Source organism: Gossypium hirsutum, chromosome A03 (assembly GCF_007990345.1).
Source record: "Gossypium hirsutum isolate 1008001.06 chromosome A03, Gossypium_hirsutum_v2.1, whole genome shotgun sequence".
Taxonomy (NCBI): Eukaryota; Viridiplantae; Streptophyta; class Magnoliopsida; order Malvales; family Malvaceae; genus Gossypium; species Gossypium hirsutum.
The window spans coordinates 5,159,397-5,175,682 of NC_053426.1; the positions used below are offsets into that span (position 1 = coordinate 5,159,397).

The 16,286-nt window shown below is 36.0% G+C and overlaps 2 protein-coding genes across 4 annotated transcripts; one reads left to right on the forward strand and one right to left on the reverse strand.

The window, feature by feature from the left end:
• The first annotated feature begins 5,094 nt into the window (after positions 1-5,094).
• Positions 5,095-11,926, forward strand: LOC107887518 (ubiquitin-activating enzyme E1 1). 2 transcript variants are annotated; one of them, XM_041106550.1, is made up of 7 exons: positions 6,102-6,311; positions 6,681-7,078; positions 7,924-8,141; positions 8,510-9,304; positions 9,721-10,589; positions 10,684-11,116; positions 11,195-11,926. In XM_041106550.1, exons 2-7 carry the CDS (start codon positions 6,694-6,696, stop codon positions 11,789-11,791), a joined length of 3,297 nt encoding a protein of 1,098 aa, XP_040962484.1. In that variant the 5' UTR covers positions 6,102-6,311; positions 6,681-6,693; the 3' UTR covers positions 11,792-11,926. The 2 variants fall into 2 exon arrangements, with proteins under 2 accessions (XP_040962483.1, XP_040962484.1); XM_041106549.1 differs by having other exon boundaries at positions 5,095-7,078.
• Positions 11,927-12,192: 266 nt separating this feature from the next.
• LOC107887517 (LRR repeats and ubiquitin-like domain-containing protein At2g30105) lies at positions 12,193-15,903 on the reverse strand. 2 transcript variants are annotated; one of them, XM_041106551.1, is made up of 10 exons: positions 15,762-15,903; positions 15,462-15,556; positions 14,972-15,133; positions 14,666-14,776; positions 14,447-14,547; positions 13,755-13,892; positions 13,424-13,472; positions 13,264-13,329; positions 12,648-12,767; positions 12,193-12,535 (listed from the first exon to the last, which is right to left on the reverse strand). In XM_041106551.1, exons 2-10 carry the CDS (start codon positions 15,534-15,536, stop codon positions 12,407-12,409), a joined length of 951 nt encoding a protein of 316 aa, XP_040962485.1. In that variant the 5' UTR covers positions 15,537-15,556; positions 15,762-15,903; the 3' UTR covers positions 12,193-12,406. The 2 variants fall into 2 exon arrangements, with proteins under 2 accessions (XP_040962485.1, XP_016667267.2); XM_016811778.2 differs by having other exon boundaries at positions 12,193-12,542.
• Positions 15,904-16,286: the final 383 nt, after the last annotated feature.

The window sequence follows — 16,286 nt, forward strand, 5'->3', positions numbered from 1 at the left end:
AGTTACGAAACCAAATTTTCACATATGACATAAGAATGCAATTAACCAATTTTTAAACTTGTTCAAAATGCACAAAAGCATGCTAAAACATATCATTTTCCTAGTTCTAACCAATATGCCTAAGGCACTATCACACAACATGAATCAATACCAAAATTCAACCCCATTCATGCCAATATAGAAAGTGACCAAACACGTACCTTATACACAAACAAAGTACAACTTTCAATCATCTATTATAGACTTAAAAATATTAACTCCACAACCTATAACATTGAAATCAAAATCCATTCCACATATCATACCTAAAACATCGATATCAATCATTAAACTTTTATGCCATAATTTCCAAAGCAATCTCACCTATTCAAACATTCCCTGTTATCCCTACATGCCAAACATTCATGTTAATTTATCATATTTCTCGAGCTTAACAACCACCTTCCAGGTTACCATTTAAAGCCATGAACAAACATAACTCAAATGCTATTAAGCACATATACATTATTCATTACCTTCACAATTAGCTTTTACAAAACACTTATATACAATTCAACTATTTATATGTCACATAACTGAGTTGAACGATTAAAAGTCTACCAAAAAAGGAGGCTAGATGGTGTGATCTGCAAGTTGATCCGATTGTTGAGTTCTGCAAAACGGTAACTACAAGAAACAGAAAACAATACAGAGTAAGCTTTTAATAAGCTTAGTAAGTTCATAGGTTCGAAACATATAACTTACCATAGTTCCCACAATTACAAATAACACAGTTAACTAAACAATTTTTCCTATTACCATAATTCATATAATTAGATGAGTTCATCGGATATATAACGTATGAAACATTTTATTCAATATAATTCAATCTCAATTGAAGCTATAACATCAAACCATTGAAAATATGCACTTTTACATTATAAAATTATACTTTATCTCATTATAATACTTTTACTGTTCATCATTATTCAATAGCCATATCAATTTAGCCCGGTGAACTATAATGATCAGATACGGATACGTGGGTAATCACCCAAAATACACATGATTGCTCATACGAGCCACACCATCCAAGAACACACCTAGGCACTAAGTGCCAAGCCCGTATGCTACATATCCCCTCTAAAACACACCTAATCACTGTAAAGATAACTCAGTAATTCACAACAAATTTTGGATTCCGGAACATTTAGTGAATAAATAGTACGTCATCATCCCATCTCATATCAAACTTGTACAACACGTGAAATAACCCTATAGCATGCTAATTGTATCCTATCCTATGTTCATTTGGGTTCAGTACACATATCAATATAACACTTTTCAATTCAGCCTTTGTTTTTTTCACAATTGTACCAATTTGTAACATTTAAGTATACAATCGAACATTCAAAATACACAATTCAACATAAACCTAACAAAATACATAAAACTATACCGTATGAACTTACTAGGTAAAAAGAACTATAGTAGAAGTGTTAGAGACTAATATGTTATTTTTCCTTTTCCTCAATTATCTCTAGGTTGATTTGTTTCTTGATTTATACAATAATTCATTTCAAATTATCAGTTTTGTATACCTTATAATAGCTTATTTCATGCATATGATATCGTATTATCACTTTTTATAATTTCCTTAAAGTTTTACAATTATTCAATTTAATTCCTAAAATCGAAACAAATATATATTTCACATTTAAACCCCAAACTTTTAATCCAACTTTAATCTCATCCTTAAACAGTCCTCAAGCATCTATGTTTATAAAGATTTCATGCCAATTTAAATATATTTTTATTTTTAGTCCCTAAACTCACAACTAACAAAATTTACTTTATAAAATAGTCATATTCCACATTAAAGTTTCAAACTCAACCATTAACATTCAAAAAGCTTCAAAAATAATAATGATAACTTTTAAAACCTTAGATAGTTTTATGATTTAGTATTCAGGTTAGTTAGACTAAACAACAACAGTCTCAAAAATATAAAATTTTAAAAAAATGCGGTTAAAAGCCAGTTACATGCAACCCAACTTTGAGCTTAAAAAATGGCTATTCCTTCTTTCTTTTTTGGTGTTGGGCGGTTGGGGAAGACAAAGATTAAAGATACAGCTTTTTTATTTTTGTTTTATCATTATTTTAACTTAAATTAATAACATAATCTAAACATAATTATCAAAATAAAGTCCACCAACCAGCCATTAAAATTCATAAGGGTATACTTATAATTTTAAACCTTGATAAATGGTTTAATAAGCCTTTTTAATCAAACAAAATTCAATAGCGATTGATTTTTATATTTTCTATGATTTAGTTTTTATACCTTAATTAATCAACTAATCACTAAAATATTTGGACCAGAATTTAATATAATTCTATTATAAAATTATAAATATTAATATTTAATATTTACTAGCTCGATCATCGAAAAATGAATTTCAAAATTACTATTTCCGATATCATTAAGAATAACTGTTACAAGACCAATTTGATTTCTAAAAAGTCTATTAACCAGCCTCCGACAGGGTACTCTTAGATTCTTAAGCCTAGAAGGCATGAACTTGTATAAGAATAAACCATCTTCAGTGATAATAGTTGTCTTCTCTTATCTGGATCTGATTATACCTTGAAAAGGTATCTACAAAACTCATATACATGTGTCCCACCGTCGCATTCACTAGCCTATTAATGGAAAGCAATGGAAAATTGTCCTTGGGGTATGCTTTATTGAGGTCAATACACATTTGCCATTTGTCATTAGTCATTAGGCTTTACCACCATGACGACATTAGACACTCGCTCAGGGTAAGAAACTTCTTTGATAAAATCCACCGCTTACAACTTCTGCCTTTCTTGCCTGATTGTTTGAATCTTAACCTTGGCGACTCTTCCTTTTTTTTTTTTTTTTTTTTGCTTAATCGGTTTAACAGTTGGATTATCATTCAAACGATGCTGAATGACTGGAGGATGAATACTTGGCATGTCTACCGCTGACCAAGCAAATACATTCACATTGTTCCTTAGCAAATTAATTAGCATTCTTCGTTCGGATTTTGATAACAGGGATGTTATTTTGGTGGTCCACTCCTTGTCATCGTGAAAGAGTTCAATAGTTTGTCTTTTTTACAGGTTCAGCCTTATTGAACTTTTCTTCTGTTCTTACATCCAAGCTCTCCATGTTAATCATAGCTTTGTTGGTGAGGTTGACATCTGGTTCACCTCCGGAAGAACCCATTCCTGTTGGTGCATGAGAATGACCCTTCTCTTTTTCTGTCAACTGCAAAGAGAAGATGTTACACTGTCATGCTACTTGTTGATCTAACTTCATGAATCCTTCACCTGTAGGAGTTGGGAACTTGACTTTAAAACAAGTTGAAGGGTTTGCCAAAAATAGCATTATAAGCCGTTGGATGATCCAAAACTAGGAATTCTACCATTTCGGTGATCGTATGCTCGTCGTCTCCAAATACCACTAGCAACAGTACTGATCCTTTGACTTCTATTGGCTGATTGTTGAAGCCATAAATGAAGTTGGCTCGTTTTAATGCGGAATCTGTCAATCCCATTTGCCTAAATGCTTGCCAACTCAGCACTTCGATAATACTTCCCGTATCTATCAAAATTCTTTCCACCTTAAAACCTGCAACTAGAGCCGAAACAACTAACGGATTATTACCTCTAGTGTTAAGCAGGTCCGCTGCATCATGTTCGGAAAAACCTACTCTCCATGTTTGAGTCGAATGAGGCTTCTTTATTGGGGTTGATACAGAGATAACACTGCGCAAATATATCTTCCTCTTTATGTTAGACTTCGTCCACTTTTCATTAGAGCCAATAATGGCATTCATCATTCTTTTAACAACTTGTTTTCCTTTACCTCTGTCATCTTGGCACAAACCTGAAGAATCTTTAGCTCTGTTAGAATCCTTGTACCTGGATGCCTACCCTGGACGGGTCAGAAATTGCTTCAAACGCCCCGACATATTGTTGATTCAATAGCATTCTTCAAATGAACATATTCTTCTGATCTATGCCTAGGTGCAAGATGGAATTCACACATTCCTCTAGAAATTTCTCTATGAATGCTAGGTCTTAATGGAGGTGGAGGTTGGAGTATCCCTTGTTCAATTTGACTAAGAATTTGTGCTGGCGAGGTTGTCAGATCATGATAGGAAAGAAATTTATTGTAGGGATCTCTATGTTGCTATCTTTGCTGTTGTTGGTGGGGTTTGTCATCTCTTGCCGTTATAAGCAAATTATAGAAGTCACCAGAATCATAAACTTGTTGCCCCTAAGTATAGGTGGCTTGAATAATCTCTCATGGATTTGTCTCCTAATAGGGGTTTGCCTTACCTGGAAGTACTGAAATTCCTCATGGTTTGCTGTGAACTCCGCTAGGATCAAGTATTGGCTTTCTAGATTTCATTGCTCTCAACAAGCCTATGTACTGTCTCATAAAGAACAAACAACCTCGCAGGAGGTTTATCAACCAGGTTATACTTCAAAAACTGATGATTAGTACCTGACATAAAGGCCTGAATGCAAAACTCTTCCAGTACATCTTGTATAATCATGGTTGCTGCATTAAACAGCTTCACAAAGTCCCACAAAGGTTCATCCTCATGTTGCTTAATGGACATCAAATATGTTGGTGATTGTTGAAGTGTTTTGTTCACCAGAAACCTGTCATGAATAATTCCTCCAGCTGTTCAAAATTGGAAATGGAATATTGCGGAAGCGCCATATACCAAGTTTGAGCGGAGTCTTTGAGGGTCATCGAAAATGCTCTGCATTTTACCTTATCCGAGGTACCCAGAATACTCATGTGGTTAATATAGTGCGCCAAATGATCTTGAGGGTCTCCTAGTCCGTCATACATCTTGGAAAATTTGAAGGCTGGAGGGACATGAAAACGCAATATCTCAATAGCTAGAGGCTCATTTGTATATTTTTTGGTCAACCTTGTTGATTCTGATTTCTAGTAACTTTGTATTTCCTTTTTTAACTATTTTATTCTTTCTTCCAACGTGTTTTGACTTGGCTCCCAACTTTGGATGTCATCTTAATCGTCAAGATCAACAGTATCCCTGCTAATATGTTGATGTCTACGGGTGGAATGAACAGTTTCCTTCTATCTGTCGAATGGATCTTGTCTGCGAGCAACTCTAGTTGTTCTCAAATCCTAGATAAGCTTTTCGTTTCTCTCATTCCTTATATTTGCCTGTCTTTGTCTCTCTATTTGCTCTTGGATGAACTCCTGTTTCTTTTCATATCTTCTTTGTTGTGAGGAAATTTGCTCATTCATTGCTTTCATTCTTTCCTGCATGTCAATGTATTGTTAAAACCTCGACAATGGATTTTGTGAACCTTGACCGGCTGGAGAAGCATCAGCTGGAGCTTGTGGTGGATAATTATAATACCGTGGGGAAGGATATTGATAATACTGTTGGAATGGGTTCAACTGGTGGGGATTACTCTGGGTTTGCTGGTTAGGGTTAGATCGTGTTTGCTGATGAGGATTTTGGCTTACATACAAGGGATCTTGTGTAGGATTTATCTAAGGTTTGGGATTGTATATCTTGAGATGGTATGCCAGCCAGAGGATCTCGTGTTTGTTGATCGTTGGTAGGGTTAAGCTCATTGATGGGAGGGACACTGGTACCTGGATTGTCCATGGTTGTCCACGCTTATTGTACCAAATTGTTAACCAATGAAATTAACAAGAAGGAGATTACGGTTGTTTGAGTAATAGTTCACCTTAGGTCAAGGCGGAGAGCCATTGAAGTCTGTATGGGTTTTCTGGTGGAAGGTTTCTGAGAGAAGAAAGACTTATCCCTCTTTAGTTGTTATCTAGAGGGCCAAGATGTCTATATGTCTAAAGCTTGCTGATAGTAAGGTCATACATTGTTTCCTTGCAGCAACAGTGATGTGAAGTCTTAGAATACAACTTACTAAGACAACAGGATGATTAATGAGTTTGTGCCACCACATACATTCCATATATGTCTACCGAAGATGATCTTATGCAAGTTTGCCACTACGCCATGATACGAGGTTCGACACTAGAAATTCGCTTGTGACGAGAGATTCACCTTTATAGGACGTGTGGAGCAACGCGTGGTGTAAGAATAACAAAAACATTAACCAATTATATTATTTTTATAAATTCTCGACAATGAAAATGTATTAACCAAGATTTTGTAACCCAATAAAAAACAGTCATTCCTCTATATATCTCAGACTCACTGAGTCCCCACAAGGTACTACAATAAAACCACAGCCCCCGATTCTGTGTCCTTCCCCCTTTCAGTGTAAGGCCTTCTACCTTTACCTTCATTTCTTCAGGGCAATTTTCTTTGAATAATTTAATCCCCTGAAAGATTCATAACAATCTATAAAAAACTTATCTTCCTAAGCTAACTCTTTAAAGATTCTATTCTTCAGTTGGTGATTGTCTAAATCGGTGTGCTATCTTTTTGCTTCTCTGCTTTGGCTTAGAATCAAATGCTGAAATTAGGGTTTTGGGTGGGCTTTATTATAGTTTCTGTGCCGATCTTTGTCGGATATTTCTACCAAAACTTCGATCCTTTCACCCACCGTAGCTGTTTATTAATTTTATTATATTGTTGTATCGTGGCACTCACCGTAATTTCCATGGGTTTCTGTGGCATTTTCGGCAGTTTACCTCTCTATATGCGTTCTAGAAAGAGAACCGCTTCTGGTGAAGTTGTTGTTGTTAAAGAAGCTGCTGACCCCGAAACTTCCAACAACAACGGTGCCACCGCATCGTCCTTCAAGAAGCACCGCCGTGATAGCTGCGTAAACGCCGCCGCCGGTAACGGATCAACGGCTGAGAACGGGGATAAGAGTGGAATAAGAGGAGGAAAAGGAGATCGGAGTGATAGTAGAGTTGTTGGATCTTCAACGTCGACCATGGCTCTCGGAAATTCCAATCATGCTGAAATTGATGAGGATCTCCATAGCCGGCAGCTTGCCGTCTATGGACGTGAGACTATGAGGCGGCTTTTTGCGTCGAATATTCTTGTTTCAGGGATGCAGGGTCTTGGTGCTGAGATTGGTATGAATTTTCAAAACTTAAATCATTTTTCCCCCGTAATTGGTTATTTGATTTGTATCATCTCCTTTTGTATCAAGATAGACCCAGTTGTTAATCGATGTTAGGGTTCCTAAATTTTGTTCTGATTTCATATAGTGGGTCGTTTCTTTGTGTGGTTTTTCTCTTGCAAACATCGGTATTTGAGTTTCTTAGTGGTCGTTAAAAAAGTGTGGGAAAGCCATCTGCATACGTTGAAAATAATGAGCTTGAAATTATTCCAGAACTAATAAACATATTCTCTTTATGGAATGCATGATTCCTAGTCCCTTGGGTTTAAAACTCTTTTTCAGTTACCTTTTACGAAATTTCGAGGGTTTGTTTATTGATTTGTGTCGTATTACAGTCATAGTTGTTTTTCCTTTTGTATCAAGGTTGCTCGGAGTGATGAGAAGTAATGTAGAAGTTGATTAGATTTTAAGGAATCGATGTTTAGGGTTCTAATTTTTTTTTTGTCTTGTTTATGATAATCCCATTTGATGGGTCGTCTCTTTCTCTGAACTTTCTTGGGCAAAGATTGGTATTTGAATTTCTAAATGACGGTTAAAATAGTGAGGGTAATCTTCTAGAACTAATAAGTCTATGATCTTTATAGAATGCATGGTTCTCTATCCCATGGGTTTAAAGCTCTTTTCTTGTTACCTTGTATGATGTAATATATGATGTTATAGGTTGACACTGTGCCATAATTAATAACAGAATGGGTGTTGATATCCTAGATTTGTTTGGTGCCTTTTTCAGGGCTGATATCCTCACTGATGTTTATATTTATATTTATATTTATATTTATATTTATTCTGCTTGTGCAGCAAAAAATCTCATTCTTGCTGGTGTCAAGTCTGTGACCTTGCATGATGAAGGGGCTGTGGAGTTGTGGGATTTGTCCAGTAACTTTGTGTTTTCCGAGAGTGATGTTGGTAAAAACAGGGCTCTTGCCTCTGTCCAGAAGTTACAAGAGCTTAACAATGCAGTGATCATTTCCACCTTAACAACAAAATTAACGAAGGAACAACTTTCTGACTTTCAGGTATTTCCTTGCCTTTGGGTCTCCTAATTTATTATTGCTTACCGTGCTATATTTTCAGTATTGGAGGTTAACTGAATTTGGAATAGCTACCTTATATTTCATAAGAAACCTAGAGAAGAATGCTGAAGATTTGTTATCATCATCTCAAAATTCCACTATTTACGTCTAATTCAGTTTAGGAATAAAACTAAGTTCAGGTGCTTTTAAGCTGGGAAGATATGAGGTGTGAAGGAGAGGGAAAGCATGTTTACTCTAGGAAAGTGTTTGCAATTTGATCTGAAATCTTGCTGATATTGCATTTGTATTTTTGATGATTTTATGTCTTTGCATATTTCATCACATAACTCATTTACATCGCTGTTTTTCAGGCTGTTGTATTTACTGATATCAGTTTTGAGAAGGCCATTGAGTTCAATGATTACTGTCATAAACATCAACCTCCCATCTCTTTCATCAAGGCTGAAGTTAGAGGTCTTTTTGGTTCTATATTTTGTGATTTTGGACCTGAGTTCACTGTAGTTGATGTTGATGGAGAGGATCCTCACACGGGTATAATTGCATCTATTAGCAATGACAACCCAGCTCTTGTATCATGTGTTGACGATGAAAGGCTCGAGTTTCAAGATGGGGATCTTGTTGTCTTCTCTGAAGTTCATGGAATGACAGAACTAAATGATGGAAAACCAAGGAAGATTAAGAATGCAAAGCCATATTCTTTTACTCTTGAGGAGGATACCACCCAGTTCGGTACGTATATAAAAGGTGGTATTGTTACACAAGTGAAACAGCCCAAGGTATTAAATTTCAAACCACTAAGAGATGCTATCAAAGATCCTGGTGATTTTCTGCTGAGTGATTTTTCAAAATTTGATCGTCCACCTCTGTTACACTTAGCATTCCAAGCATTGGATAAGTTTGTCTCCGATTTGGGACGCTTTCCTGTTGCTGGTTCAGAAGAGGACGCTAATAAGCTTATTTCTATTGCTGGGAACATGAATGAGAGCTTGGGAGATGGTAGATTGGAAGATATCAACCCAAAACTTTTGCGACACTTTGCCTTTGGTTCCAGGGCTGTGCTGAATCCCATGGCTGCCATGTTTGGGGGAATTGTGGGACAAGAGGTTGTCAAAGCATGCTCTGGAAAGTTTCATCCCGTCTTTCAGGTCAGTGTTCATTGTTCCTTTTGCAAATTTATTTTAGTTGGAATGGATAAGTTAGAATTTATCCCACTCACGCTCACCCTTGCACATTATTTTCGGAATTATATGCGCTTTGAGCAATTCTCTTTGAGTAGGAAATGAAAAGGTTAAATTTGATTAGTTTTGGCATAGATTAGGAAAAGAGAGGCTGTATCAGATTAAAAATTTAATCTTGGTCTTGGAATGAAAGGTGTTACACTTAAGAATAGGATGGAATACCTTGATTTGTATCTCAAATATGTTCCCTTCCAATATTCCTAATTTTTATTACAGTATCAGAAACTTCAAAGTGAGCATTGAATAATTTTTCTTTACAGTTTATTGAAACTTGTACAACTCCCCTCCCCCCTTTCTCTTCAACTAATTTTCTGTCATTACAGTTCTTTTATTTTGATTCTGTGGAGTCGCTTCCAACTGAGCCTGTGGACCCTAGTGATTTCAGACCGCTGAATAGCCGTTATGATGCACAAATATCAGTGTTTGGGTCCAAGCTCCAAAAGAAACTGGAGGATGCAAAAGCATTTATTGTGGGATCTGGTGCACTAGGTTGTGAGTTCCAAAAAAATATTGCTCTGATGGGAGTTTCATGTGGTAACCAAGGAAAGCTGACAATCACAGATGATGATGTTATTGAGAAGAGCAACCTCAGCAGGCAGTTCCTTTTCAGGGATTGGAACATTGGGCAGGCCAAATCCACAGTTGCTGCTTCTGCTGCAGCATCAATAAATCCCTGTTTAAAAATTGAAGCTTTGCAAAACCGTGTCGGTCCTGAAACTGAAAACGTATTCGATGATACCTTCTGGGAGAATTTAACAGTGGTTATTAATGCATTGGATAACGTGAATGCCAGGCTTTATGTTGATCAGAGGTGCTTATATTTCCAGAAACCGCTTCTCGAGTCTGGAACTCTTGGTGCCAAATGCAACACACAGATGGTTATTCCTCACCTAACTGAAAACTATGGTGCGTCAAGAGACCCACCTGAGAAACAAGCTCCTATGTGCACAGTGCACTCATTTCCTCACAATATTGACCATTGTCTGACATGGGCTCGGTCTGAGTTTGAGGGTCTACTGGAGAAAACTCCTGCTGAAGTGAATGCTTATCTGTCCAACCCAGTTGAGTATAAAACTGCACAAAGGACTGCTGGCGATGCTCAGGCAAGAGATAATTTGGAACGTATTCTTGAATGCCTCGAGAAAGAGAAGTGTGTGACATTCCAGGATTGCATCTCCTGGGCTCGTCTAAGGTAGTTCTTTTGATGTTCGATCTAATTTTATGTTCATTATCGACAATAGTGTTTTTGTTGCATTTGTTTGACTTTATCCTTCTTTTCTGCTCAGATTTGAGGACTATTTTGTGAATCGTGTAAAGCAGCTGATTTATACATTTCCCGAAGATGCTGCAACCAGTACTGGGGCTCCCTTCTGGTCTGCTCCAAAACGATTCCCTCATCCACTTCAAGTCTCAACAGCTGATCCAAGCCACCTGCAGTTTGTTATGGCTGCTTCTATCCTGCGTGCTGAAACATTTGGCATTCAAATTCCTGATTGGGTTAAGCATCCACAGATGTTGGCAGACGCTGTTGACAAAGTGACAGTCCCAGATTTCCAGCCGAAGAAAGATGCGAAAATAGTAACAGATGAGAAGGCTACTACTCTGTCAACTGCATCTATTGATGATGCAGCAGTTATCAACGAACTCATCTTCAAGCTAGAACTTTGCACAAAAAATTTGCCTCAAGGATTCAAGATGAAACCTATTCAGTTTGAAAAGGTTTGTCGTATTTCTTGGTCTGATTAACACTCATGAGAACTGGAACAAATGCGATAATATCGATTCATGAATTTGCAGGATGATGATACAAACTACCACATGGATCTAATCGCTGGGCTTGCAAACATGAGGGCCAGGAACTACAGCATTCCTGAGGTGGATAAGCTCAAAGCCAAGTTTATTGCTGGGAGAATCATCCCAGCAATTGCCACCTCCACAGCCATGGCCACCGGTCTTGTCTGCCTAGAGCTTTACAAGGCTCTTGATGGAGGCCACAAAGTAGAGGACTATCGCAACACTTTTGCAAACCTTGCACTGCCTCTGTTCTCCATGGCTGAGCCAGTTCCACCCAAAGTCATCAAACACGGTGGCATGAGCTGGACTGTTTGGGACCGATGGATCCTGAGAGACAACCCAACTTTGAGAGAACTCATCAAATGGCTGAAGGATAAGGGCTTGAATGCCTACAGCATATCTTACGGAAGTTGCTTGCTGTATAATAGTATGTTCCCTCGGCACAGGGAGCGAATGGACAAGAAGGTGGTAGATCTAGCCCGGGAAGTGGCAAAGGCAGAATTGCCTCCGAATAGAAAGCATCTTGATGTGGTCGTGGCTTGTGAGGATGACGACGACAATGATGTCGACATTCCTCAGGTTTCCATCTACTTCAGCTAAGGCCTAAGGTTGTTTTTCTCATCTCTCATTCCCTGCTGCTTGGGGTTGTGATCTAAAAGCACAAAACTTTTACAGTGTTATTAAAATGGATATTTCTTTTTTAAAGTAAATTCATCGTAACTTTTAAGTTTCCAATATGTTCTTCCCTAATTGTTTGGTCTTCGTCTTGTTTTGACTTGCTGTTCATCACGTGTAAAGATTCCATAGATTGTTTGCATTTCTATATTTTACCTTTATCCACCTATATTTACGGGTGATATGATAATAGGGTCCAGATTAAATTTAAATGCAACAATAAGATAGATTTACATTTTTAAACAGTAAATATTTATTATTTTCCATAATAAAACGATTAAATTAATTTGACTTTCTCAGATGCTTTCCGTAATAAAACTACAAAATTCAATCCAACCCATTTTAATAAAGAAATAAAATTACAAATTCAATCCAGTTTGATGATAAACAGCACTGTCCAAATCCATTCAAGCCGAACCTAATTTGGTATGAACTCCAACATAGCACTGTTTTCAAAAACGAAACTAAGGTTTTGAACCTTTTAAAGCGTAAACGGAATCAATGTCTGCAAATTTTTCTTTTCTTGTTTACTGCAGCAAACTACAAAGTGATGTAAGAGAAGGAATTAGTTTTTATCAGCGCCTTCATCGAATTGAGCAGAGCTAACAACTCTAAAATCCAGCTGCTTCTGATGCTTTGAGCGCCGGCGTTCATCAAATTCTTCCCACCCTTCAAACTATTCAAAGATTAGTCGTTATTAGGCATCTCAAATGACTAAAACTGAAAATGAGGCCTGGTTCAACCAATAACATAATATAGGAAGACAAGTACGCACACACACCTGGCGTAGCACATCCATTGTGATTTCTGTGTTGTGGAGATCCAATGTTGCGAGCTGCAGACAGTGCTTGAATAATGTACAAGGCAGGGACTTTAGGCCATTATTACTGAGATGCAATGTCTGCAGACATACGGTAAATACATGAGTTAAAAACACTTAGAGCAAACTGATGAACAAAATATGCCACCTTGAAATTTAAAATTTAGTTTCTTCTACTTAAAAATCAAATTCAGTTACTTTTTTATTTAAAAATTTTAGTCCAATCATTGACACCATCGGTATTTCCCGTCAGAATTTGCTTACTACTAGGTATACCAAGTTTATAAGGATTCGCTTCTTAAGATAGTATGATGGCATGAGTGTCTTGATGGCAAATTTTGACCAAAAATACTATAGGTGTCAATGATTAGATTAAGATTGTTAAATTGAAAAAGTAACTAGACTTATTTTTAAAGTTAGACTTATTTTTAATTTTTACATACATAAACTAAATCTCAAACTTTCTTCAAGTACATGTACTGACAATATATTTCGAGCCAATTTGATATACACACACAATTATATGTGTGTGCGTATTAGCAGATACAACTGATAGAATAAAGAACCTAGTGGAGACCTTTAAATTGTGCAAATTGCCCAATGTGTCCGGAAGCTCTGACAGAAGATTCGCTGAAAGATCGACCTGAAACATATTAAGCAGTTCAGTTAAACTATGCACTTCACTTGGTTAGTGTACTATAGATTACAAGCAAAGACAAGGGCAACGAATACCATACCTCAATAAGAGAACTACATTCTCCAATGCATGCCGGAACAGTGGTTATCCTGAATACCAAAAAACCAACTGAAACACAAGTGATCTATATTACTCGGACTTGGATGCAAACATCGGATATGGATATATATCCTACATGGGTATAATTAGATTTTTCTAAACATATCATATATTTTGAGGATCCTCGGACATCATATCCCCATATCCATGGGTCAAACATGGGTACTTCACAAAAAATGGAAGTCCAAGAAACATAGCAAGTGATTTTATAATGCAAAGAAAAGAAGACTATTTAGCAGCCTTTAATGCATCCTAATCAAACTATTACCTACCTATTATTATTGGCCTTCAAAACTTCAAGCCGAGTTAGCATGCCTATTTCATTTGGAAGGTTAGTCAACTTATTGTTGGCGACATGGAGTTGCCTTAGAGAAGTCAGAGAACCAAGTGCAGAAGGTAAATTCATCAACCTGCAGATCGAATTCGTCATTAACATTTCTGACCCTTCACCATGGAAATGCTGTCATATTATGAGCAATACAATGCAGCAAATAACCAATGAATTATGCTTAGTACAGAGAGCAATGACCAAAACTTATTAATACCTCAAAGACGGGCTTCAGCAGCAACTAGCATTTAAAATGCATGGCTTTCACAAACAATTGAAACGAAAATTGGAAATTTGTTTCATAAAAGAGGAATCTAACCATAAAATACTTTTTCATAAGCATTATAGCAGGTTTAGATCAAAGGTCTAAGCCTTTTGAGTTGGAAAGGAGATTTAATATTGATAAAGTGAGTAGAATACAATGGTGATCCACGAGCTTTCATCAATGTTTCATTTTCCTCCATGACCTTAAAGAGTCGCATTTATTCATCAAAATCCTTTAGTCAAAAGTGAAAAAGATAGGAAACTGAAGATTTTGCCCGGTATTGCAAGTAAAACCATGGGATAGTACATTGGGAACACGGTTCAAATCCAACAAAAGAAAAAAAGTTGACAACAAGAGGAGAAAGAACTCACTGGTTCCGAGTGAAGGATAGAACTGTTAGATACTTCAAAGATGCCAATCCTTCCCATTGAATGGCTTCATCCAAAATGCCATTACCATCGAGAAACAGTTTCTACAAAGCATTGAGGTTCAAAAACTAATACATATGAAATAGTACAGGAACAAATTAACACAGAGTATCTCAAATGACATTTGTGGAACATGAAGGGAAACTAAAAGGTCATTTTTACCTGAATGGAATTCAAACAGCTGATTTTGTTTGGTACATCTTGGATGCTGTTGTTATTGACATCTAGGACTCTTGCAGAAGATCCGCAATCCCATACTTCATTGGGTATGGCCTTACAAAATCAAATCAACAAAATAATAATTGGGTAATTGTTGAACATAAAAAATTGTTAGTCAATGAAAGAACATTGTTTCTTCAAGCTATAATAAGTAAATAAATAGGCAAAAAACATCACACTTAAAACTATGAATACAAGCAAAAAAGATTAACTGAGTAATACAGTGCTCCTAAATCATCGTGAAAATACCTTCAAATTACAGTCTGCTAATGCAATAACTCCGGTAGTTTTCCATCGTTGCAAACGGTCTTTTTCCATGACAATTTCAGTCCTCGCATCATGTCTTTTATACTCAGTTTCTTTCCCCCTTGAAATAGGCCGAGTTTGAGCTTCTTTTAGAATAGGACCACCCTGTTCATTCAAAACAATAAAGGAGAAATCTCGAATTCACACATGAACTTTGATCAAACATCAATGTAATGTAATGGATAAGCTTTTGATTTCGTGCAACCATGATTTTGGTTCAATTGTACATACAGGACTTTGATTTTGATTCAACTATTGGTATGTCCATTTATTTTAATTACATTGATAATCATAATAGTGGTTTACAAACTAAATCAAATCAAAATTTCATATAATCAATTATATGAAATCAAAGTTCAAGTTTCAAGTTCTTCAGTTTGATACTTTCAACAATCCCAAAGTATTAAAAGAGAATTCCTTTATGAAAAATTACCCCTTGGTGTAAACCCTGGGAAGCCATAAGCATGAGCTTGGCTCCATTCATGACCTCTGATTCCTTCAACGTCATTGCATCCACCAAAAGCTTCCCTTCAAACCACAAAATTATTTTTTAAAAACTGTAGAATTATAAAATATTAGAGAAAACCCAGAAATCTTATTGAAAGAAAAACAAACAAACAAAAATCCCAAACAATACAGAATCAAGAACGACCAAAAAATAAAGAGAAATAAAAAGGGTTTCCCAAAAATTAAACAAGAAAGTTAAAAAATAAAAATAAAAGAGAAAAAGAACCTTTGAAAATAAGCTTTTGGCCGCGAGGAAGAACATTGGTGAGAGGCTGGAGATGGGATTTGAGTTGTTTGATGGTTGAATCTTTAGGTATGGAAATTGGTATGGATCTTCCGCTGAACTGGCTTTAAACATCTTAATGCTCTTCTTATTTTCTATTTTGCCATTTATTTTATTGTTTTTTTATCATTAATTTAATTTTTTTTGTAAAAAATAAAATATTTAAAAATAGTAAAAACAATTTGAATTTTCTATATAAGAAATTATTTTTCAAAAAGATAATATTGATTTTTTTACTTAAAAAGTTAATTGTCTTTTTAAAAATATTTATATAAAACACCTCAAAACTTTATTAAATAATATTTAAAAGCTATATTTTTATTAAAATAAGGTTCAAAAATTTAAAACTTAAATTTAATTTGAAAATTCCGAAAACTAATTCAAACCGAATTATTATAGAGTATTTGAAAAAGATAAAAAAATTGACTAAATAGAACCAAACTCTACCTTAATTTTTGTTTTTTTAAT